This window comes from Elaeis guineensis, chromosome 9, assembly GCF_000442705.2.
Source record: "Elaeis guineensis isolate ETL-2024a chromosome 9, EG11, whole genome shotgun sequence".
Lineage (NCBI taxonomy): Eukaryota > Viridiplantae > Streptophyta > Magnoliopsida > Arecales > Arecaceae > Elaeis > Elaeis guineensis.
Genome location: NC_026001.2, coordinates 87,322,031 through 87,347,125, shown reverse-complemented (window position 1 = coordinate 87,347,125; position 25,095 = coordinate 87,322,031). Strand labels below are relative to the sequence as shown.

The 25,095-nt window shown below is 36.8% G+C and overlaps 1 protein-coding gene across 1 annotated transcript in view; it reads right to left on the bottom strand.

Annotated features, from left to right (window-relative positions):
• LOC105051156 (mannosyl-oligosaccharide glucosidase GCS1) overlaps positions 1-25,095 on the bottom strand; it is a 55,133-nt gene that overhangs the window by 10,962 nt on the left and 19,076 nt on the right. Inside the window, exons 8-16 of the mRNA XM_073243097.1 lie at positions 23,565-23,647; positions 20,118-20,225; positions 16,346-16,467; positions 16,074-16,181; positions 15,912-15,985; positions 8,524-8,649; positions 3,554-3,621; positions 608-757; positions 477-527 (exon numbers count right to left, since the gene is read on the bottom strand). Coding sequence (XP_073099198.1) covers positions 477-527; positions 608-757; positions 3,554-3,621; positions 8,524-8,649; positions 15,912-15,985; positions 16,074-16,181; positions 16,346-16,467; positions 20,118-20,225; positions 23,565-23,647 — 890 coding nt within the window. The remainder of the gene's footprint in view (positions 1-476; positions 528-607; positions 758-3,553; positions 3,622-8,523; positions 8,650-15,911; positions 15,986-16,073; positions 16,182-16,345; positions 16,468-20,117; positions 20,226-23,564; positions 23,648-25,095) is intronic.

The following is a 25,095-nucleotide window of genomic DNA, read 5'->3' as shown; positions in this document are numbered from 1 at the left end:
TCCTTCCTTTCTTTTTCTTCTTTGCTCCTCTCTTTCTTCCTTTTTTCTTCTTCTTTCCTCTTTCCTCTTTCTTCCCTCAGACTCTCAACCCTATCCCAGTCCCTTTTCTTCATAGGCATAGAACAGGACAACCAAGAAGCCCACCATTCTGTCAGGACATAAAATCTTGCTCAAAACAATAGCATAAAGCCATTCTGCCATGTTTGATGTCATTTATCATATCATGTGGACTTCAATTTGCCTTATAACAACATCCATAACCAAACAAATATTCAAAATACTAGTGTAACAATTTTAGTCACAGTTCTCAAAATTTTGCTATTTTTCTCATTTCAAATGCTTTTTTTTTTGTAGCATCACCAAGCTATGTTGGTATGGTCACAGAAGCTAATAAATTGTTATAGAACATACCACTAAGAAGACAGACAAAAAGTAGGAAACAAGATACATGACAAAAAAAGAATTAAAAAACTTACCTCATTGAGGATCTCAAAGTTTGAAAGTCGCTCAGACATCATGTAATAATCCTGAAGAGTGCTCGTTCCAAGAGGCAATTTAGTATACAAGAAAAGTCCTGAATTTATCAAGTGAACAGACACCATGATACCTTTTCTAAATCATTTTTCATGCTGGTAAACTTTGCAATTGAATGCATGCAATCTGCAGCAAGAAGCATCCAACATCTAATGTCAAGGTGACGCTCTTCATCACCTGGGTGGGATGCACGTGGATAATCATCCAATCCAGATTGCAATGTCTGGAAGCAATCATTTATATTAACAATACCACAAGGCCATTAGTGATGAAATATAGTTGACACCTGCATGTAAAGGATATAACTTCACAAGACAAAGAAACAAATCATTTGCATTAACCCCTATCCACAAACTAAAAATTAAAGTTCTCAACTTGATTGGAAGCTATACCGTTGGTATTAGACTCCATAAAAAATATGGATATTGCTTTCTAATGTCTAGTCAATGACAACAATGTTTCTCACTTTGCAAGATCTCTTTAAATGCTCAAGAAATTCACACATTTATGCAAAATTGTGTTCAACAAATATATTCTTATCTTTTAATCTATTAACTGTTTCAAAGATATCACAAAAATATCAAGCCTGTGAGCAAGGTGAACATATAATTTATGATCTTCAAAATCTTAATGTCAGGATAACAGATAGCATCCACAACAGTGATGGCATAAGATGGGCCCGCTGGATATTTAATGGGAAAACGAGGGAATGTAGAACAATAGTGATAAAAAGATATTAATGCAAGAAGAGAGTGGAATTTAACATATCCCTGGCAAAAGTAAGAAAGAGTATAGCAGAATGATGATGCATTCACATAATTAGTCACTTGATTCTAAGGAAGATTGTGCAGACAATCTAGACAAGAACAAAAATCTGAATACTCTATTGACTCCTTTATAGTCAATGAAGCTGTAAATTTCTGCATATTTTATTAACTACAACCGTAAAAGTATAAACTCCAGGAGCAGGAATTAAAATTGTGCTCTAGAGCATATCCTAGTATGCAACAAGATCTTTGAGAGCTATTATACAGAATATTGAAAAAGGCATACGACCCTTCTAACAAGATTAGAGGTGGCTAGATGAAGTGAACAGGCTTCTAGGTGTTATGCTATTGGCACCCATGCCATTGCCCGTTGAAGCTTATAGGAAAATATTATTTAACAATAATCGTTCACAGTGTCACATGATTAAATTGTCAATCCATAAAGAGGCACCAAGAACATAAGATAAGGTGATAGAAATAAAAATTTTGAGTTGGAATATTATAAAAATAGCAAGGTTAGGGAAAGGAACAAGAATGCTAGAGTAAGGAAAATAGCTACACTACCAAAAGATGCAGGGAGACCCTTGTAAGAAAAAGAGAGCTTATACTAGGACTATTGATTACCATCACAAAGAAGAGGAAGAAAACGGGAAGTATGCCAGAAGACCAAACATTAGTCCATCTTAATCCATGATGTTATATTCCGATGGTTTAAACACCCAGGGATACCCCATCAACATGACACAACACAGGTATGGGTGTGGAATCTGTGCTCAATACACACTCGCATCACTCAGACACAGCTTCCATGAGAAGTTAATGGAGGGACAGGTGAAGATGGAGTGGGGGGCGGGAGGGTGGGATTGGGGGGGGAGGAGAGAGGGTAACCTTTTCTGAGATGAGGCAAGTCATGAGACTAGGTCAAGTAAACGATGGTGCAGCATGAACTGAAGAAACCGGGAGAGGAAGAGGCAACAAAGGCTGCTGGGTGTGTGACTTCTAAAGGTCTTGTCAGGCTCCCAGAATGTGCATCACATATTTATTAAAATGATAGATGGGTAGTAGTGATTGTATTGATTAGGTGGCTTTTGATGTCAAATTGATCTTTAATCCATCTTTTATATGCTATTTAAGAAAAGGATTTATTGATAAAAATATATATATATTATCAAGGCCAAGGTTTTAAATCCCATGGGAAGAAGGTATCTCGGTTTCTCCAAGGAATGGAATGCTCCGTTGTCCCATCTCGTCCCAACAGCAGTCCCAATCATACATTCCAGTAGATATCCTCTATCTTTCTTTCCTTCCTTTCTTTCTTTTCTTCCTTTTTTTCTTTCTTCCTTCTTTTCTTTCTTTTTCCTCTAACTTCCTTTCTTTCCTTTCCTTCTTTCTTTTTCTTCTCCCTGCCTTTTTTCTTTTCATTTTTCTTGTTCTTTTCTTTCATTATTTTCCTTTTCTTCAGCTTTCCTTCCTTTCCTTCTTTCCTCTTTCTTCTTCTCTTCCCGTATGGATAGGTTTTGGAGTCCCAAACCCATCCCGGTCCCATTTTCTCACAGGATTGGGACAGGATAGCTGGGACACCCCCTATCCTACCGAGACGTAAAACCTTGATCAAGGAATTGTTTTGCTGAGCATGTAGTTTTAGTCCTTGACTTGCAAAAGAAATAAGAATATGCATGCATAGAAAAAGAACAATTGTGCATATGATAGACATAAAAGTTCCTATAAAATCAGGTTATGTATGCCATGTCCATGTATCAGTACCCATTTATAAGTCATTTTTAGTTGAGCATCAATATCCCAAAATTTTGGGATAAGATAGGTCCCGACTCCTAGACACACCCATACTAACAACCATAACCAAATCCAACAGTTTAGAAATACAAATAGTTTGGACAAGGCCTGATGGTTATGGGTATGGCTGTAGGAGATAAGATAGTTATTTCAGAAATACAACATTATGAAATATTAGATTTAAATTGAATTATGAAGAAATTTATTTGCCACCACGTGTGACTATTAATTATGTGACCAGTGACTTCCTGTATTACCTTTTCTGGGTAATACAATTTAAGACCTTTTAGGATACATTTATGGCTTCTTTCCATATAGCTTTTCAACCAACATAACAAAAGATATCGGATCTATTCATGCTCAATCATGATAGATTGATAAAGTAACAGTTTATCTACAACAATAAGTTGAAGTGGTTGAATAAGAGAGCTGTTTAAGAAGAAATGGAATCTCAGAACCTTTGGATTTAATTCCTTGGTTGTTGTATTGTCCCTCCCATGCCAATAAAAGGTGTTGATATCCTTTCCTAAGAACCAAAAATGGAGAAAGCAAGAAATTACGTATCAGGCCATATAAATTTTGTGTAATGTGATGTTTAAAACATTGCTGATATGGTAAAGCACAAAGTGAAAAGACTGACATCTACTATCATTTTTTTCAAATATAAACATAATACCTAATGAATTTTTCATGTAAGCAACAGAATTAGTAACATGTATTTTCAGCAAAAGCACATATATGAATATTTATCTGGTATCTGCTTTACCTGAACCAGACAATGTTCTTAACCAAGAAAAACACTTAAGTACCACTATTTGAATTTAACCTACAATCCAAACTTAACGAACTTCAGCAAAACACTTGAACCCCGATGACTTCCATGATGGTCCTCAATCAAGATTTGGAAGACATTTTCCTGCAGCACAACTTATATGATAAAACCTTGACATCTCAACTAGGGAATCTTTGTAAACCACAAACAAAAGCCGCAAAATAGAAAGGGATTTTATCAATATATTAGGACCAATTTTTTATTTTGGCTTTAAACATTTAAAAATTAATAAATGTGGAATGACATTCTTGATTGTTTTGAGACCATTCAAGAATATTCCAAATTATGGCTTTCTTTCAACTTACTTTCACCTACACCTATATAAATTTGAAGTAAGACACACTACAAATATTCTTTTGAACAAACTAAACTCAAAAGTCTAAAGCATGTTTCTCCACTAAATTTCCTAAGTCACACAAAGTATACTATAGAATGCAGAGAAAAATGTCTAGGCTATGTAAATTACGTATTCATTTGCACAAAGACATATAAGAATAAATTACCTTACTACATCATGTCTAATGAAGTAATTCTAGAATTCTAGGTTTTACGATTATATTATATATAGGAGAGCCTTGGTGCAATGGTAAAGTCGCCTCTATGGTGATCTCGGTGTCATAAATTTGACAAATAGAAATAGCCTCTCTACACAAATGTAAGGCTGCATACACTTGACCCTATCCAAAACCTATAATGGTAGGAGCAAGGTTAGCCGAACTAGACAGAACTACCCAATTCAAGGTGTGTCAAACCATACCGGCATTCGAAACGAAACACCAGCGAGGATGGGGAGAAGGAGAAGGAAAGAGAGAGGGGAGGGGAGTAGCGGGAGAGGGCAGGGAGGCCAGTGGTGGCCATTAGAGGCTACAAATGGCCGAATCTCCCTCCCCAGCCTACTAGGGATTGAAACTGGGTGCTCGCCCTTGTTTCAATTGATCCTTTTATTTTATTTTATTTTTTTGCCATCCGTGGCCCTCTGGTGGCCCCCGCCGGCCTCCCCATCCTCTCCCTCTCCTTCCCTTCTCTCCCTCCATCCCCCTCTCTCTCTTTTCCTTTCTCCAATTCTCCCTCTCCCTCACTCCCTCTGTGCTATGTCGATTCGGAACCGGCATGAAACAATAGAGGGGTGTACCAAACCATGCCACCGACCGACCAGTAGGGGCCCCAATACTAGGACAGTGAACCTTAGGTAGGAGCCTCGTGCATTGGGATGCCTAGATATGATATATATGTCCTAACTTCTAACTTTTATAGCAAGGTAACTAAGAAACATAAAATAAAATTTTACGTTTATTTCTCTTGTACACAATCATATACCTAACCATCACTTTACATTTTTTTGGCCCACTAGCCATGGTATTATTTCCCAATCTATGTACAAGATATAAAAAGTTAAAGGTACAAGAAATGGAACACAAAATATCCATGTAATGATTAGCTTTTGGATTTATATCTCATACTAGTTTCAACCTAGTTGGGTTTAATTTATATCTCATACCAACTAGTTTAGGACATGCCAAGGACTTTCAAGGCATACTGAATTGGACCAGTTGGTTACGGACATGGTTCACTCGTTCAATTCAAAATGGAAGCCTTACAGTGCCTACAGAAGGAGAGGGAGAATGAGATAGGAAGAATGAGAGAGAGAGAGAGGGGGGGAAGGGAGGGAGAGAGAGAAGTAGAGGGAAGGGGGGAGAGAGAGGGATCGAAAGCCCTCATTGGATGTTCGGAATAAAGGATCTTGTTTCATTTCGAAAGAGGGGAACCCTAATTTTTTTGCCGATTTCGATATGGAAATCCACAAAAAAATTTGGTACATCCTAGAATGGCATGGTGCAGATCCTACCATATTGTGCCAATCACTGACAAGTACAAGCCCCGATACCAATTCGGCGAATCTTGCTTTTAGCAATTAGCACTGCCTTTAGGTCAATGTATCTTCACATTTATAATGTGGGTTCAGAATATTTCAAATCATCATATTAAAAGCTGATTTTTGGATTCTCCTAATTTTCAAGGAGTTCATTCGATCAGCCCATCTTTAAACTTAAATATGACTTCACTGGGTCCTGACAAGACTAGATTTTGGGAGCTTTAAAGTTTAAACACACAAAAGAAGCTTTGAATAATCCAACACAGAATCAGAAGATTTGTATCTTTTTACTCTTTACTTTGCTGTGTTGTGAGGGATGTATGCTATTTCAAACTAGGATCAGCAATATCACCCAAACAAGTAGATGGTGCATCTGCCATGGTAAACCTTGTAAAAGCAAAATCAACAACTCAACTATATAGACTTGTCTTTCTAACTATATCTGCAGCATATATGTACATGCATACATAAAAATAATGTATGAATGATAGGGCCAATTGCTCAAACTCAATAAACCCAGGAAGGCCTCCTATTAGAAGTTGGCCAAATTTAGTAGAAGTGCCAATTGCCAAGCCTAACATCAGCAGAAAATTTTGTCTTGATTTTATAATGTAAAGACATGTCAAGGAATATCTTTAATATGTCACTGAATATACAAGTGGTTTGAAAGGCCGAAATGCCTTTAAGAAATAACAAGCATCAATGCCTTTAAGAAATAATGTGTGTCCAAGTAACACTGACTTCATGAATCACGATTATAAATCTAAAAGGCAAGATTTAGAACTTCTATAGTTTATTTGATGAAATACAAATAAAGGTTTCTCTTAAGAAATCTCATCTGTAACTCTGTTTTCTTAATAATGTGAGATTTCTGAGGACTCGCTTCAGATCCTAATAGTCCATTCTTGTTTAAAAGATGATGCATCTACAGTGATTCTATTAATTATCTTCTATAAAATATTATAAAACTTAGCATATTTATATCATATCCTTCTATAGCATCACATGGTTCCTATGTCATCGCATGCCAATACACAGTGTGGCACTCCATGGAACTCCAAACATATCCAGCCCCTAATCAGCAGCAAGAAATTATATTAAAGAATTTAAGCAGCACTTTTTATTAAAAAGGGTGTACTTTGTGCAATTTATGGCCTAGTACCTGGGATAAAGAGGTGCATACAAAGGTGCCAGCTTAATGAGCTAATAAAGTTTTTGGTAGTTATACCAATTACCAACTGACCTAGGATCAAATCCCGCCATCACAAAGGTTTGAGGGGTTAGAGGTATTTGGGAGAGGCATACCCTCTCTTGTGTAGGCAATTGCCTTGGGGCCTGGCCTTGTCTTCCATAAAAAAGGGGATGCATATGATGTGCAGATCCACATAACTAGGTACTTTTTTGAATGAAAAACCACTAAAAATACTGATAGTGCACCATAAATGGATTTAAGAACCGAATATTACGGCCCATGGCAGCTGCTATGTGCACTTGTACGAGCACATATCACATGTACCAGAATAAGGTACTGACTATGTAGGGCTGCACCACTTAGGGGCATAAACATGCCAAATACAAGCTAGCCAAGCCTGCTCTAGCTATGCCTGTTTTATAATCGAGTCGAGCTCAAGCCAAAACATGGAAATGCCACCAAACTCAAGCTGCTCACAAATAGCTCATTTAAAAGATATGGTGACTGGTGAGAGCTTGAGATCTTTTGAGGCTTTTATTTATATAGTTTGGACTTATTTTTTATTATATTTTAATCTTATAATTAAAATACATTCAATTCATCATAATTATGTTAATTTATAATAATCAGATATGAAAAATATTTTTTATTGATATTATATATAAATTTTATTTATATATTCCTAGTTCAAGCTAAACTGAGCCAAGCTGGAGTAAGCTAAGCATGGCTCTAGTTCAGCTCGCTTGCTAATCAACCAAGCCAAACTCAAGCCAACACAAGCTAGCTCATGAACAACTTGCTCATTTGCTAACCTAGTATCGCTATACATATTGTACTAGTAAATGACTTGTACCAGCCCATAAGCAAACATCAAATGGACAGTGGTCCATGGGTTACACAGTTATGCTTATAGCATGGCTGGCTTTCATCACTTAATTATGTAAATAAGCAATTTACTAAATGACACATGTCCAGCTTAATAGAAGATATTCATGTCTCTTTAATAATTAGAAATGGTGATGCCGTTTTTTGGGATAATCTTGACACTTTAGTGGAAACGTACAATTCTCTTGCCATTTGAGCATCACTCTTGACTCTTGAGTAAATATAGAAAAGCATGCACAACATGTTGAAAGAAATACCATCCTAAATTACAGACATGTGACTGATTACTGTTGCATGATTGACATTTTTGAAATTTAATGAGGTTTATTCTTCATCAATATCAGTTTTTAGAAATCTTAAGTTACTTGGATATGCAGCATTGTTCACCACTTCAACTAAATATTGACATGATTGCTTTAGGTAAGTTTCTATGTATTGGTGTCATGAATTCATCTCCCTCAAATGCATATCCTTAAATGGATCATAAGCTACAATATATGTTGAAGACTTGAAGCGTTCTATAATGAATTTAATAGATAACATAAAATAGTTTAAACATCTTAAAATATAATAGATTGTGCAAAACTATCTTGCACATTCTAGTTCCAAAAGCATATAGAAAGAAAATGTTATGAAATAAACTTACCAGATTGTGTAGTATTAAACCATTGAAACCAAGCATCTAGGCGAGTATAAGCTCTACCAAGGAATGTAGAAATCTCATTGATTTCTTTCATTGGAAACTTGCTCATCTTCACACCTTTCACCAAGTCTGGAGGAAGCAAACTTTCAAAATCTAATTAATTTCCTGCTTGAATAGGTTCAATCTCCAAGATATTTGATTTATTGAAACATAAGCATATTTAGCAATTATAAGTTCCAAGATGTTGTTTTGAGGTACATGCACATAAACACGATAGCCCACAAGATATAAATAAAAATGAACAATAGCACAGGTGCACAACAAGGATAAAACTAAATTTCACTTCACAAAAAGTATATGGGACTTGGAAGCATAGATACTTGGATCATAGATACTTAAATCACATGTCATGTCCATATCATATCTATATCTGATGCCAATACTCATGAACTACTTGGATATGTGCCGGAAACTTATGTTAAGTATTCTATTTCTCAAATTAAAAAACACTGCAGAGTCCAGCCTCTAGATACTTCCTGGATATACTTTAGATACTTTCCCAATACCTCCAAAAATAGGAGGGTCAATTTTTCAGCCTATAATATTGATTTTAAAATATGATGGAAAGGACTATGTTATTTGGATAGCCTAATATGCTTTATATGGATGCTTGTTTATATGCGTACATATGTATTTTGTATGTATGTACATACATGTATGTAATTTATAGATACATATCTGCATACACAAATACATATATACATATACACTACATATACATACATATATGCACATATACACATATATATTCCTAGAAATATCCTTGTTAAATCGTATCCTACTTTTTCAAGATTTGCCGTATCAGCTATCCGCATAATGTCATAACTCATAACCATATCCTGCATCTATATCCTTACCTCATGGATATGGGATGGCTCCCAAATTATAAATATATATTTGCTAATATCAAATGTATATTTACTTCTTTTAAATCTTAAAAGTATTGGAGCACCCTCTAGATCATGTTATGCTGTACCATCCCGTACCATCCAGTATAGGGATACCGGTCTCGCATTATACCGAGCCACATTCTACACTGTAGTAGGATGGTACTAGTACAGGGTCCGGTACCGAGACAACAATCTTGCTATAGATAAATAGTGCGCTAGTCCTAATTACACGATGAATCACTGGCCAGTCCAACATACACAAGCATGAGAGTGTACAACACCAATCATGTCACGTCTCTATTATGGAAGCAGAGCAGGTACTATATTGTTTTTCCCCACATTGATCCCTTTAATACTCCTAGTACTCTATATTTGCTAGGTTCTAAATTCCTAATCTGAACCGCTGAAAATTGACCTCTTTCTTCACGAGTAAGGAAGATTGCCTCACTTTAACGCTCCATTTTCCTACCTTCTGAACCAAAGACACTTTGGCCAGCTTAGTTTAATAGGAGGCTTGGTATATGGGCTAGGATGGGGTATAGACCACACAAATATAATAAGGGCAAATTGGGAAAGAGCCAATATACTTATCCTTGCAAAATATAAATATTATTGGGACAAAATTCCATCGGGAGGGTGAAAAAATGTTGAATTGGTTTATCACCTCTTCCTTAGGCAGCCCTCTCCCCACTCCCCAACAGGGCTAAAGTACATGACAATATGACATTTTTCTTAGCTACCCAACCCTTCAGTTTGCATAAGATCCCTTCTAGCTTTTTCTCCTATTTCCATTTCCTTCTCCAAATCAGAACTCATCCATGCCTTTCCCCTTGAATCTAGCTAGCCAGTCTCCAACTATATCAAAATAATAACATAAATAAAATTTTCAGATCATAACCAGGTTTGAAGACCATGATGATGAAACCCTTCAAACAATCAATTGTTCCCTTATAAGAACAAACCCAGTCATAGTAAAAGGAACTTGTAGGTCCCAAGTAAATTATTTTTCAACCAACACTGGTAAAATGATGAAGTTAAGAAAAAGGAAGCCAACAAGAAAACTGCATAGCCAAGTATCTTTTTGCAATTAGGCTGTCTACCGACTAGTAAATTCTAAAGATAATGAGCTCAGACATATGGCCCAATAAAGTCCACTTACACCAAAGTTATGCAGCAAACAAAATCTACTCAGGGAGGTTCATGCTGAGAAGTTAACTGTGCTTCCTTAGAAATCTAGTGAAATGTTTACTTGATTTTTCCTTTTTTTGATGCACTGTGCAATGACTTCATTATTTTGAACCTTTAAACAAATAAAATGAAGTACTGCTTAGTGGGTTGACCCTTGGTGGAATCACTATGATCCAGGATCTACATATGTTGGTGCCAACAAAAGTTTTGAGAAAGAGGTTTGAATTTCAATAATGAAATATCTTGGTACAGAATTCTGAATGAGACTTAATTGGCAACCATGTTAATCTGGAGTAGGCAAAACTCCCTAAATTAGGCATCATCTATCTTGTAAGCACCAAATATTAATGTTGATACTCCTTGGAGATTCTCCAGGATGATATTTTGTATAAGAAGAATGGACATCTTATGATAAAAGGCTTTCATTCTTTCCTGATAGACAATCCACAACAATTTATCATACATTATCAGAGGAAACCTGGTAGCATGAGAAAAGCAAGAAACAGCCATTGCTATATTGAGTGATGAGACCTTATCAAGTAATGGCTCATACAGTCTAAAAGTTCATCTGGTGAAAGACTCCATTGGCCAAAAAAAAAAAAAAGATAAATTTCCAAGTTAAAGGTCTATTAAGTCTATAGTCTGATGCGCAAGCTGAAAAAAAAATGTTGAACTTGAATATCATTCATATGTGAGAAAGTGAAAAAGAAAATATTCTTATTCCTCATACTTAGTCAAGTCAGGCTACAGGTAAGTCAATTGAAGCCTTGGGAAAGAAAAAGCATGTTGAATGTTGTTCTAAGCAAGGATATGTGTCTGTGTTTGGAGGAAGAGGAGGGGGGTGTGGGGGGCATGGGAGTAGGGGGTGTTGAAACTTGAAAGTATCTTTAACTTTATAACTTATAAGTTTCCGACAGGCTGCTAAGTCAATGTTTATATTATGAGGCTCCACTCTAATTATTTTGAACCTACATATATAGCATGATGAGATGCTTCTATCTGACCCTTATAAGTAAATGAACTAATTCTACTCAAGGAACTGATGTCCTAATAAAATAATGAGATCACACAATGATGATAATCAGTTTGATACATGTGGTTCCCCCTCTCCTTTCAGTCTCACTGTTTCTCTTTTCTTCTTCTTTCCCCTTCTTTTTTTCTCTACTTTAAATCTTCATCATCATCACCATCATCAACAAGGACTGTTGTTCTGAAGATGCAAATATCCAAAAGTACATAGATCAATGTTCCCTTAAGGGAATGGTTGCTGCTTTTTTTGTTGGATTTTCTAGGACTTTAAGACCACATAGAAATAAAGAAAGATCACAAATATAATTTGACAGAACTGAAGCCCATGTCCAGTATCAACAGTCACTGGTTGTAATCTGCGTCACCAAACATGGAAGCAATGCGGAAACATAAATATATCGCATGATTGGTAGCTTGCATCATGAAACAAAGAACACAAGCAAAAAATGGCATGGGAGAAATGGAGTACCCAGGCCCTTTAGGGCCTGATACCGAATGGGCCTGGTCCATTTGACTGGCCAGGCAACAAAGATCAGCCCAAAACTGAAATAAGAGAAAAAAAATATGCACATGCATGGCACGTGCTGTGGAAGAGACATCGATAAGAGTCACCTTCTTCCTCGGTTTCTGCCAAGAATCCAAGGCTGAGAGAGACTCCAGCACCTCCCTCCAGCCCTATTTAAATGGCTATGCTTCCTTTCGACCTCCCATCAAAGATTTTGGCCTAGGAATGGAGCTCGCCAGTGTTTCTTCTTTCTTCCTGTCTCCATCCGAACACCATTTGCCACCATCGTGGCCTGAGCTTCCCTAGAATAAGGTAATCGAGGCTCGTATCATCTAATCCATCTTCTTTCAGAACCTCCTTACCTCTTGGATCTTGGTTTCCAGTCGATTAATCATTGGATTCTTGGCAAGAAAAGAGGTGTCTGTTTCCCTTGTTTTTGGATTTTTCTAGCTTAATTTCTTCCTTTTTGAACATCCCCATTATTGATGCTTATCATTGAGGAATGTGGCTGATTCCCTCATGCTGGTCACACTTAATGCTAGAGCTCCATCGCTTGCGCTAGAGCCCCAGCTGCCGGCAAGCGACTGGAGTCAGGACATACACCACATCCTCTACTCAGCCGATCCTTCTTCCAGTTTGACTTTTCACCACTAGTTGTTTGCTGCCACTGGCCGTCATTCTTGGTGGCCCGACCATCAATCCTCTAGCCAACAGTCATCACTTGTGGCCACCAACGACCATTCCCTTCTCTCTGGTAAAGAGAGAGAAAGAGAAGCTCTGTGCTCTCTCTTTTCTCTCCTATCTCTTTCCCAACTCTCTTATTTCTCTCTATTTCTCTTCTAGATTGTTTCTCTCTCTATTGTCTCTTTAGAGTTTGTTGAATCAAGTAGAGAGACATTCTCAATGACCTTGGTTGACTATTGTGAAAGGCTCTAACCGCTGGCTGTTGGGCAATCTGCCAGCCTTCACTTGGGCCCTTGCCAACATCATTAGATTTATCCATCCTTGATTATCATACATCCCAGCTTGACCTCTAATGAGATAAAATTACCCGGACTATCCAATTCAGGCCATCAAACTTTGCCACCAAATTAGCCTATCCTTGATCTATCTTGATTCAAGCATAGAGTCACACCTTAGTCATACCTCTAGTTGGGTTATTCCACTAACTTAACTCGTTTAGATTCTATAGGGTTTCTCATCTCTTGGGTTTATAAGACATTATCTATAAAATTGATTAAATTTCAATGCCCTTGAATAGGTGTATCTGGCCTGTTGGATTGAACTATGGATTGGTGAATAGTGAATATGATACTTAGATTTGTCGCATATAGAGGTAAGTAACCTAACATTTCATAGTGTTTTTCCTTCAAATTTATCGAAAAAAATGATCTTGGAAAATTACACTTAGTTTATTAAATTTGTTTATGTTCTTTGTTTATATTTGATAAAAAGGGTCAAGCATGTATTATTTTATTCTTGAAATAAAATATAATATGTATTTTATTATTCTTGTAAATAGTGATTTTTGGACATATGATCTGCTTTGAGAAATGCATTTTTGAAATTTGATCAAGTAGTTTATGAAATTTGTTATATATATATATATATTCTCAACATGGCTATGATCTGACCCTGCCAATAAGCATTATACGTTCACCTTATCGACTTATAATTTGAGAAACTAATTTCGACATCAAACCACCGATGATTAGAATAGTGGTATCTGTTATCTGGCACGTTATGCACCCTGTATCTATTATCTGACCCATGTCAGTAGGTTACGTGGCCATAACCTAATGTTAGGTCTAGTATCAATTTATGAAAAATAAATTTTGAAAGAAAATGTGTATTATTCAAGATTTGATTTCTTCTGATCAACATTATGCAATTTGATTGTTTATTTGTTTGGCATGCTTAGACCCTACTTTGATGTATTATGATACTTATTGGGCTAGTGTAGCTCATTATTCTTTCTTTTTCTATTTTCATATTTTGAATCATAAATTGCTTGGCACATGGGAAAATGCACTAGACCTCTTGGAGATACTCGTGTTACTTGGTCTTCTTAGTTTGGTCTAGTTTAGTTTAGTTTAGTTATTTTAGATTTTTATTTGGTTTGAACCAAGACCGTGGAGCCCATACCAAAACCATGCCGATCAGCCACCAGTACAAGTCGAGATGGGTACATACCGGACCGAACCAGCACAAACTGACACAGAAGCAAAAAAAAGGAACCGGAGAAAAAAAGAGGGGAGGGGGAGGAAAAAGGGGAGAGAGAGAGGGTGGCCAAAGGAGACACTGGCCGTGGCCAGAAGCGGGCCGTGAGAGTGCTCGAAGGGCTGTCGAGGCCTCCGCTTCCTCCGCCAAATGGCATCGATAGAGAGAGATGGAGAGAGGGGGGAGGGAAAAAAAAGAAGGAAAGAGAAACCAACAGAGAGGCCACCGGAGGGCCTTGACATCTCTGGCTGGCCATCATGCCGCTGGACGATGGAATCGTGGCCCATGATTCTGTGGGCGTGAAACAAGGACGATCGTCTCTATTTCATAAGATTTTTTAAAAAAATTCTGACCACAGTAAAGCCTGCAATGGGTTTGCCAGCTTTACTATTCATCATTATTTTTTAAAAAATACAATGAATAGGAATGGTCACCCCTGATCCACACCGCACTCCATCCATGCCTTTTCTATTGCCCAATGACCATGACAGCCATCCGTCGGCCTCTCCATTGCTTGCGCCTCCTTCCGGTACCCTCGCTTCCCCTCTCTCTATCTCTCGATTAAATGCCTTATTGGATGACACAGAGCTGCGGAGGCCTCCGCGGCCCTCCAGTGGCCTCCATGGGCCACCACTGGCCCTCTAGCAATATTGTCCCTCTTTCCCTTCCCTCCTCTTTCTTCCTCTCTTTCCCTCTCTCTTGTCTGGTGTTTCAATTCGAAAACCGAACCGTCCTGATTTGCGACCGGTATGGCTCGAAACGCCCGAACCGCCCGATTCGACGAATGCTGGTTTAAATGATAATAATTAGTTGGAACTTGGAACAATATGACTTGGATTACCTTGGGTTATTCGTTGATACAAATGATTAATCAAAATCTTGATTAAATTAATCTTCGAGGATTAAAGAATTATTATTATTGATTTGAAATTATTATGATTTGATCATTAGCCTTGCATGCTTGTATAATCCACCTTGCAAGCATGCGACATCTATTACGCTTCGGATTCGGGGCGTGACAAGAAAGCAAAAGAGGGAAAAAAGAAGCTATCATACAATGGCTGGATCAAGGTCCGCCATCTTAGCACCAAACCCCGTACCAGTACCATCCTATTACAGTGCCAATATGCAATATGATGTGAAATAATAAGATGTATCGAATGTCGGAATGATACGAGATTGTACCGAATCTGTATTGATATGATATGATATGCTTGGTACAGTACGATACCAATCGATACCATACTGTACCAACTGGTATGACAAAACCTTGGGCTAGATCGCTACTTTAAAATCACAAAATTTCACCATCAAAATTAAAGAACACTTCAAACAAGCACAATCTCATTTATTTTAGGTCAGATTTATGAATCATTACAATGTGCATTTGAACCTACCAAAGGCTACAACCATCATTTGAGAAATATTGTTCATATCTTTTCTCACAAATTCTATTCATTTAGAAAGAAAACAATAATGCAGTAATCAAGAGCTTATACCTTGCAGAATAAGAAATAAAGTTGGTGGATTCCCATTAGATGGATGTTGAAGAACAAATTCTTCAGGAACCTTACTGCCAAATATTAAAAATAGGTTACTGTTGTTATCTAGTTTGCAGCTACTCCCACAGTAAAAATATGTCACTTTAAAGAACAAATTACCTTAAAGCTTCAGCTCCCAGGATCTGTTCACGAGGAATCCATCCATCTAAATTGATCAGATCCAACCAATGACCAATAATGTCCATGGATATATTGATATCCCAGCGCCTATATATTGCATCATATGCAGTATATACAAGAGATCAATTGCATTAGCAACAAAGCAGAACGGCACAAGTAGAAGTTTTTTCATAAGGAAATTCAAAGAAGTATACTAATACAATTGATCTATCACAAGACTTTGCATAAGAAATTAGAATTAAACAACTAACCAAATAATCAACTGATGGAAACCTTCATCCCATAGAAAACCACGTGGAAAGAATGACCGGCTAGGAACAGCTGTAAAAAGTGCAGCTGGCCAATAAGAAATGAATTTATCGCCATTTTTTTGCTGCAAGAGAGAGTACACAATACACGTGCATGATTTAATAAAATGCAATTGCACTTAAAAGCTCATCATAAGGAACAGTACCCTTATAAATTTATGAAAAGAGAATTGATAATACATAATGACTGCACAAAAAGTAACATCATGATCTCAAATGCCTAGCACTAACACAACTGATCAGACTGGTAGTGTTAACAATGTCCAAAAACATCAGTCTAGAAGTTGTGGGTTAAGTTACACCCTTATAATGTGATACAAGTGGTAATATTAATAAGATATCTCAGAACTTCACAGATCATGAAATGTCTGACTCCAGATGTTTATTTTCTTATTAGATTGGCAGTTATTATATGCACTGTATGACAAGCTTAGGGCATAGGAAATAATGGGTGGTTTTGAATTTTTGAAATACTCTTTTTTTCATTCATTGGAGTAAATATTAAAGCAATACCCACAAAAACAACTGCTAGATCCCCAATCAAAATTCCGATGTGTCAATTGCAAGGTTTTATATCATATCATAAACATCCGGATTATACATGAATCACTTCCATCATCTCTCTTACAATTCAAAATACCAGAAACAATCAAGGCCTGCCAGAATGCGTTCTGAACTTCTGATTCACTACATATTTCTTCACATATAGCATCTTTTGTTGTTCCAACAATGCGATGTCTGACAAGTTTCTTGAGGTTGGATGAGATATAACAGGTATCTTTAGGTAGAATAAGTTAGTGTTCTAAAGCAAAGAAAAATATCATAAACACTGATCAAAGATGAATTTCAGGACATTTCTTGTACAAATGCCATTACTTTCATCATATATGTTCATGACTTTTAGGAATATAAGCAAGAAAATACCACTTCAGCATTATGTTGTTGTTTTATTTGAATAAGCAAAAAAAGAACTATTGATCATAAATCATGCACAAGGATTGGATGGCGTTGTTCTGAATATTGGTAACTATATTCAAGATCAAATTATAGACACAAATTGTGCCCATCTAATTGGGATCAGGCTTTTTTGCCGTCCTATTTACAGATTGATAAGTGCATGCATGTTTGTGTGTGCATGTACATGAGTACCCATACATGATACGTATGTAAATGTGTATCTATGAATGTAAACATGTATGCAAATGTGTCACATAGAAAGAGGTAGAGAGAGCCGTGACTAGTAATAGGTATATATTGTTAAGTCATGTAAAAGGAGCACAGAACAAAGGGAGCATAAGATTGCTGACAACCAAGAGTGGCAACCCTTCAGTTAACCCACTAACTCAACACACAAAGTTAGTGCGTTTGTGTTGGCATAGTTAGATTCAAGTGACAAATGAATCATCAACTAACCTGTCTAATAAATGGGTTAAGTTTGACTTTAGAGATATGAGCAACCTAAGCCAGACGGACTAGTTTAATACTCAATTCAGTTTGACATGATTAACATAAACTTATATGTGACTCATTCTAAATTGTAAATAATGAAAGTGTGAAGGATTTCTGTAGAACAATTAGCAAATCTCATGGTTCAAATAACAAAGTCCCAGATCCATCTTATCTTGTTCTCTCCCAAAAGACCCCTTCCCAACAACCACCACCAGCATTCCCACTTGCAATCAAGCTCTCTGCCCTTCCCATCGAACACCAAGGGTCAATGATTCTACTAGCTACCCCTCTTAGATGGCAACTTTCTTCTCCATTTGAAACTTTTCCAAACCATCCCACCACGTCGTCTACCGTCACCATCTCCAATTACCTTGCCGCCATAGAGCAAGTGTGTGCCATTGATAATTTCCCATCCTCCAGTGACAAGGATGTGCCACTATCACCACTATGTGTTGCCTCCCTCATCTAGCCTGATATATTAAAATGGATTAGATCTAGTGTTGTGGTTTGGAGGGATGTGGTGATCATTATCATCTCCAACTCCCCTTTCCAACAAAGAGGAGCGCAACATAGCACTTGTAGCAGTGTTGTTCCTCTTTTTGGTTATCAAAACTCTCAAGAGATGCCCAACTCGGCGAGGGTGGGGCTTGGTGTTGTGTTCATAGGTTGGCCATGGTCTAGTTATTAAATAAGTTAAGCATGTCAAATTGAAAGCAGGTTAAAGATTGCTTATCTAACCTGTTCCTTAAACAGATTGGGTTCTAGTTGGCCTTTTGGGTCAAGTACCTTTGTCACAATGACACAAAATCAACTCATTGATACCCCTACTAAAAACGTCAAGGCACCTGATGGTTAAAGCCATAAGCTAGTCATGCTTCAGAAGCACAACTAAAATCAAAAGCACATCAACCTCAAAATTAAACACAATGTCCATCAGTGTTGAACAAACCATCAAGATCCTCATGAAAATCCTCATCAAGATGACAAAACATCATCCCATTCTCCATTAGTCAAACAAGTACATGAAAATTCTGGAACCTGTCCAAATTTCACCTATTCAAATGTTTAAAAATCTAAAACATGGCAGGCACAAACATCCAGTGAGAAGAGGCATATGCAGAAATCTCGATGTCCAAGTGCCAAGCATCCAAGTTGCCATGCCTCAATTTTTGGATGCTGTTGTGTCCAACACTTATAGATACTCGACATTTGGAACCGCCAGTGTTCAGGTAAGAATGCCTACCTGCATAATGTTAGATTAGCTTTCCTTGTGGTGTGGAAATAAAGGTCAGAAAACCCTTTATATTCTTATAGAGACTGAGCAATCTATATATCCATTTTCCGTATTCAAAACAACAAATCATCAAAAGAAAAGAAAGTTTATCATAAACATAAGTGCATAATAAATTGCATCCCACAAGATGACAGCTAAATTATATCTATGTGAAAAAACAAAAAGGTAGCATCCTATTGGCTAGTTTGGGTGATGAAGAACATCCAACTGACAGAACATACATAATAGTTTCATTATACAAACTTCCTACTCAGAAAATGACTTATATGATTTGGTTTCTGGCACATAGTTTGCTTAGGAGGCCTAAATCATATGACATGAAGTGCACACATAAAGACATACAGGGTAATCCATTATCCACAGCAAGTAAATTGCTTAACAAATAAAGCTAGACTAGAGTTGTTAGAGGCCACTTATGTTAAAGAAACTCTATTGGAAACTAAGAGTGACAAGAGTTAACCACTGCCAATAACTTCTAGAAGGTCCCATTCAAAAGGCTCTGTAGTCAGTACTCTGTAGTGCTAAAAAATTTATATGGAAGTGAATAAAAATGTTGGACAAATGTTTACTCAACTTAGCTGTTCAAAAATCCATGATAATGGTTAAGTGGTCATTTAGATTGTTAACTGCTTGGGAAATAATCTAATGGCTGCATTGTAAGCTTAATGCTGACCATGTTTGGTAAACCTGACCCTACACAGATTTTATCTTAACAAAGTCAGCTGGTTTATACTTACCTCAAAGTCTCCATTAACATGTAAAATAATTGTGGAGTCAGAACATGGTGGAAAAAATCCAACAATTTTCATAGACCAGATGTGAAGATCAAATATTTTCCTATATGACAGTAATCCACACCAAAAACCACATAATACCCACATTGAATGATGTCTAAATTTATTTTGACAAACTGGAATAGGAAAGTGTAGGCAAGAAACTTTAGTTGAATCTAGCAGAAGTCTATGGACTTACACTGAACCCTTTTGGCAGGGCAATTTTGGATTGGCCATAGAAGTAGCCAATGCCCCCTAGTAGATTCGCCATAGCGGCCTTCCCAACATTCATTGTTTCAGAATCAACCTAAATCAATGCAAAAAATTTCAGGAGTATACTTGTCCAAATGAAATCAGAAATTAATAACCAATTAGAAATTCATAATTCATCCTTAATTCATAGTAAGTTATTGGTCTTCAATAATTAATATGGAATTAAGGAAATGATGTCTAGATAAGCATTAGACAATCAACAAAGCCAAATAGACAATTTAAGAGCTCAAGAACCATGTGCAAGCATACGGTCAATTTTACTTAAGCTAATAAAAATGCAATAGAATCAACTGAGGACAAAAATGTAAAACCGCTATGCATATTAGCAGAAAAGACTTGAAGGTGTATTCAGGTGTCTTAGTCGCCAAGAAGAAGATTGAACATATGACTTTGTCATTATTTTTTTTGAGGAAATTACTGTCAATATCATCATATTTTGCAACTTGAACAATGCTATATAGGGACAACGAAGTTTCTACCATATGTGATCTTATTCATGCAGCAAAAGAATGCACTAGAGATGGTGAATAAAAAGTGCAATTCAATTTGTTTGTATTTTTTTAGAAACGTTATTTAGCTAATTTTTTAATTGGTTTTGGAGTCCTATTTTAACTGAATTGATGTAAAAAGAATCTTATATTAGGTGTATGTTGGGTTGGACAAGTCATGAAATCATTATTCATTAGGTTTAATTTGTGGTTGTTTTAGGTCTTTTCTACTAAAGATTATGTGCTATTCCAAGTTATTTTTTTCAGAAATATTTTGGAGATCAGTTACATGCCAATCAAAATTCTAGTTTGCTTAAAAGCAAATTATTGTAAAGTCTGTAAAAGGGTCTACTATGTTGAATGAAAAAAACATTTTACATGATTTGTTTAAATGAATAAAAGGATTTCTTTCGGTCAGGTCTGGCCTATCTTATCTCTCTTTCTATTCCTATTCTCCTCTCTATTTCTTCCTTTTTCTTCTTCTCTTATTGCTCCACTTTATTTCTTCCCTATTTTCTACTATTCTCTTTTATATCTACTGCTATTCTTCTTCTTCACTAGATTGTCCGCACTGTAGATTGATTTTCTGCAGGATATTAAATTAGATAACTGCTGCAATTAGATTTAAACTGTTTTAACCCCTTGCTGTCCTACATCACTAATGACAACTACTGCACATGCTAATATGTTAATCCTGATTCAACACATTGTTTAATCTGCACCAACTTGTCAAAGCAACAGTTGATGTCTCTCAGGTTGGAGCCAGCCATATATTCTTAAATGAAGGCAAACTGCCCCATAAGAATCAGAATCACAGAGACATGCTCAAGTTACATTTTTGTGTCAATCCAAGATAGATACATCCTGTAAGTGTCAACCATGATGAAATCCCATAAAGTTGTATTTTGGAGCTACCACTAAAGGCATTAGTTGACCACAAGGAAAAATATGCACACAAAATTTAGCAGTCAATCTTTGATCAGGTAACTGTCAACTCTGTCAAAAAGAATCTGAGGAAGTTAAATCTGTAGGAACTCTTCTCCCCAAATAGCTACATTCACAATCTAAAGCAAAGATGATGCCAAAAACCTACAAAAGCCTACCAAATCATGGTTTTAAAAACTGCAAAAACAAGACAGTACGACCAATAACATACCATTCTTGAATGAAAACAGCACTTGTATGGGTGTTGGGACATGAAAACCTATACCAATAAGTACTGCTCTATATCAATCCATACCAGTGTGTTCTAGCTGTACCGTACCAACCATATCAATCCGTACCAATATTTTCTATTTTCTTAAAAGATGTCAGTTTGGGTGCATATCATTGATATTAGTACTATCAAGGTTTTAAATCTAGTGGGATGGGGGTGTCCTGGTATATCCATGGAAAGAGACACTCCCTTTCCCGTCCCCGTCCAAGCCGTGATCCCAATCATACATCCTGATAGATATTCTTCATATCTCTTCCCTTCTTCTTTCCCTTCTTTCTTTATTTTTTTTCTTTCCTTCTTTTCTTTCTTTTTTTCTAACTTCCTTTTTTTCCTTTCTTTTTTTTTTTTCTCATCCCTTTTGGTCTTTCTTTTTTTTCCTTCTTCTTCTTTCTCTTCCTTTCTTCCTTCCTTTCTTCTTCTTCTCCCTTCCTTTCTTTCTTTCATTTTTCTTCTTCTTTCTTTTCACTTTTTCCCTTTTGCCAGCTTCCTTTCTTTCTTTCATCTTTCTTCTTCTCTCCCCACAGAAGCATTTTGGAGTCAAACTCTATCCTGATCATGTTTTTTCACAGGAATAGAATGGGACAGCCGAAATGCCCCCCATCTCACCAGGATGTAAAATCTTAAGTACCATAGCAATATTGTACTACTCCAATGGAAAAAGTTATGGAGTTCAATACCGATATTTAAAGCTTTGTATGAAATTATAATTCACTTTCTGTCAATGCTCACCTAGCAAACTTGAACCACTAAAGTTCTGAATCACCAAAATGCATGTTAAAGAAGCCTCTTGAGCATGGCTTGCTGAACCAACTGAACCGCCCGGTTCAGCCCATACTGAGCCGAACTGGCACAGAAGCAGGCCGATTTGGCCCTATTTTTCGAATCAGGGCCGAACCGGTCCGAACCGAGCTAAACCACCCAGTTCGACATGGTTCAGGGCCAAATCGGTTGGCACGGAAGCGGTCTGGTTCGGCCGTATTTTTCGAATCAGGGCCAAACTAACTAGTTCGGCTTTGTTCCCATTTTTTTTGTGTCAGTCGGTTGGATTGTTTTTGATTTTTTATTATTGATACGATACGGTACTGTACCATACCGGCCGGCAACCGGCATGCCGGCCGGTACTTGTTCAGCCTTCCTTGCTCTTGAACATAATATTTTATAAGTCCCTTACTCAAAGCTGATGTTGGTGTTAGCCATATGAATAACCAAAATATGTGATAGATATGATCTTTGTTGAACCCTTGTTCCTTGAATGCCATAAACTGCAAAAAGTCGCTAGATAATCATAAAAGATACAGACCGCAGAATCACCATATTAGAGCTAAAAGTTTCAATCCAGTTCTGATATACAGCACACAGATAAATGTGTGGGGTGAGAGGGATGGTGAATTAAAAGCAGTGCTGTCCTATAACAAAATATTATCAGCAATTTGCCTTGGCCGCTCGCTGGCTACTGGCAAATTATTCATGTACATTGATGTATCCAGTTCAGGGCAGGAAAAGGTTATTTGTCTCTCAACTGTTATACTAAAGGTAATCGATGCCCAACCAAAAAATATGCTTTAAGAAATTAAATATAATGATGCAGAAATTTGAATAGAACACCCAGAACAGTGTTCAATATGTCAAATTCCAAATCAAAAGCAAAAAAAATGTAATAAAAGCTTACCTTATCCTTCAGATCAAAGCATCTAACATACTTTTCTTCAAAAGCCTTTTGTTTCACCTCAAGCCTCCTAGTCAACATGGTTCCTAATATATATACCCACAAATATGGTTTTAAGTCAAAACTTAGCAAAAACAGAAGTTTATGAGAACAACAAATATAACCACCAGAGAAATACTTTGGCATATGACACATTTTCGATAGCAATGATGAGAACATATCATGGCAAGTTGCAACTCCTCTAATAATAAGGATGGTCAATCATTATCCCAAGATTATTTATGCCAAGGAGATATAAGAAATCCTGCATATCCATCATCTATCAGAGACAAACATGTACTTACAGTTTCACATGACAAATTCAACACCAAAGAAAATGGACAGCACATAATTCTCACTCCTAGAGACATTAGCCTTATATAGAGCTCCATATAGCTCTAGTGTAAATTGGTGTGCAGTTATATCCATATATTTCATCTCATATTTTATTTGGCATATTTAATAAAGTCCATGGTATTTTGACGGAACTACAATATTGCAATTTACATGGTATCAGGTTCAGAAATTGTCATCTTGAGACTTCAGGACTAATTTCACAGGCCAAATAGGGATAATTGTTCATCCATTGGATAACTTTGGTGTCAACTATTTCGCCGAATCAAGATTTTAAAACCCATTCTCAAATCTGGTATCAATCAGGGACTGGATTGGGATGGTACTGTCCCAAAACTTGGGGTCGCTTGGCATCTTGATGATTCGCTGGGACACCTTTTCCAGTCTTCTTTCATTTCCAACTTTTTTGGTAATAGAAAGTCTCTACTATCTTTTGTTGTTCTTAATGATTGTTTAAAGAGTTTTATATTTTCTTTGCCAAAATTTATAACACGGAGAAGTCTTTGGCGCCATGGGTGGGTTCCCAATGCCAGTATTGGTAACAATACCAACAAGAACTTTTCCCCATTCTCATTATGTTGTGCCTTGTATAAAAGGATGTACTGGCATAGAACCTCTCCTTAAGCTTTTAGCCTAAGGGTTGAGGCTAAACCCCAGAACTTAAATTTTCAGAGACATTCCCTAATCCTAAATTATGATATAGATAAACACTAGAAACCTCCAAATGATCACTAAAAACAACAAATAAGAGAACAAATAAAAAGGCAAAAATTGGCATCATAGTGAATTATTCGAGGTGCCAATCTATCATAACTCGTAAGTGTTGGGATGGGTGGCATTGGCTGTCCCAATCACGATCCCGGTTTGCACAAGCTACAACAAATTGATAAAATGTGGTTTTTCATGAACCAAGATCCTAGGATGTCCCTAGGAAGGCCAATAGGCATGGAGTCGCAATCTATCATTTTAAAGGGCATAAAGATAAAAAATCTAAAAAAGAAAGGGAAAACCGGAAAAGGCTAGGCATGGATCAGAAGGTAGGGTAAGGCCAAAGATATAGCTGAGGAAGAAAGCCATCCCTGGAGCTATCCTAGCAAATGCTAGGCCCGTTCTCATCTCCTTTAGATTTTGGTGTAGACTC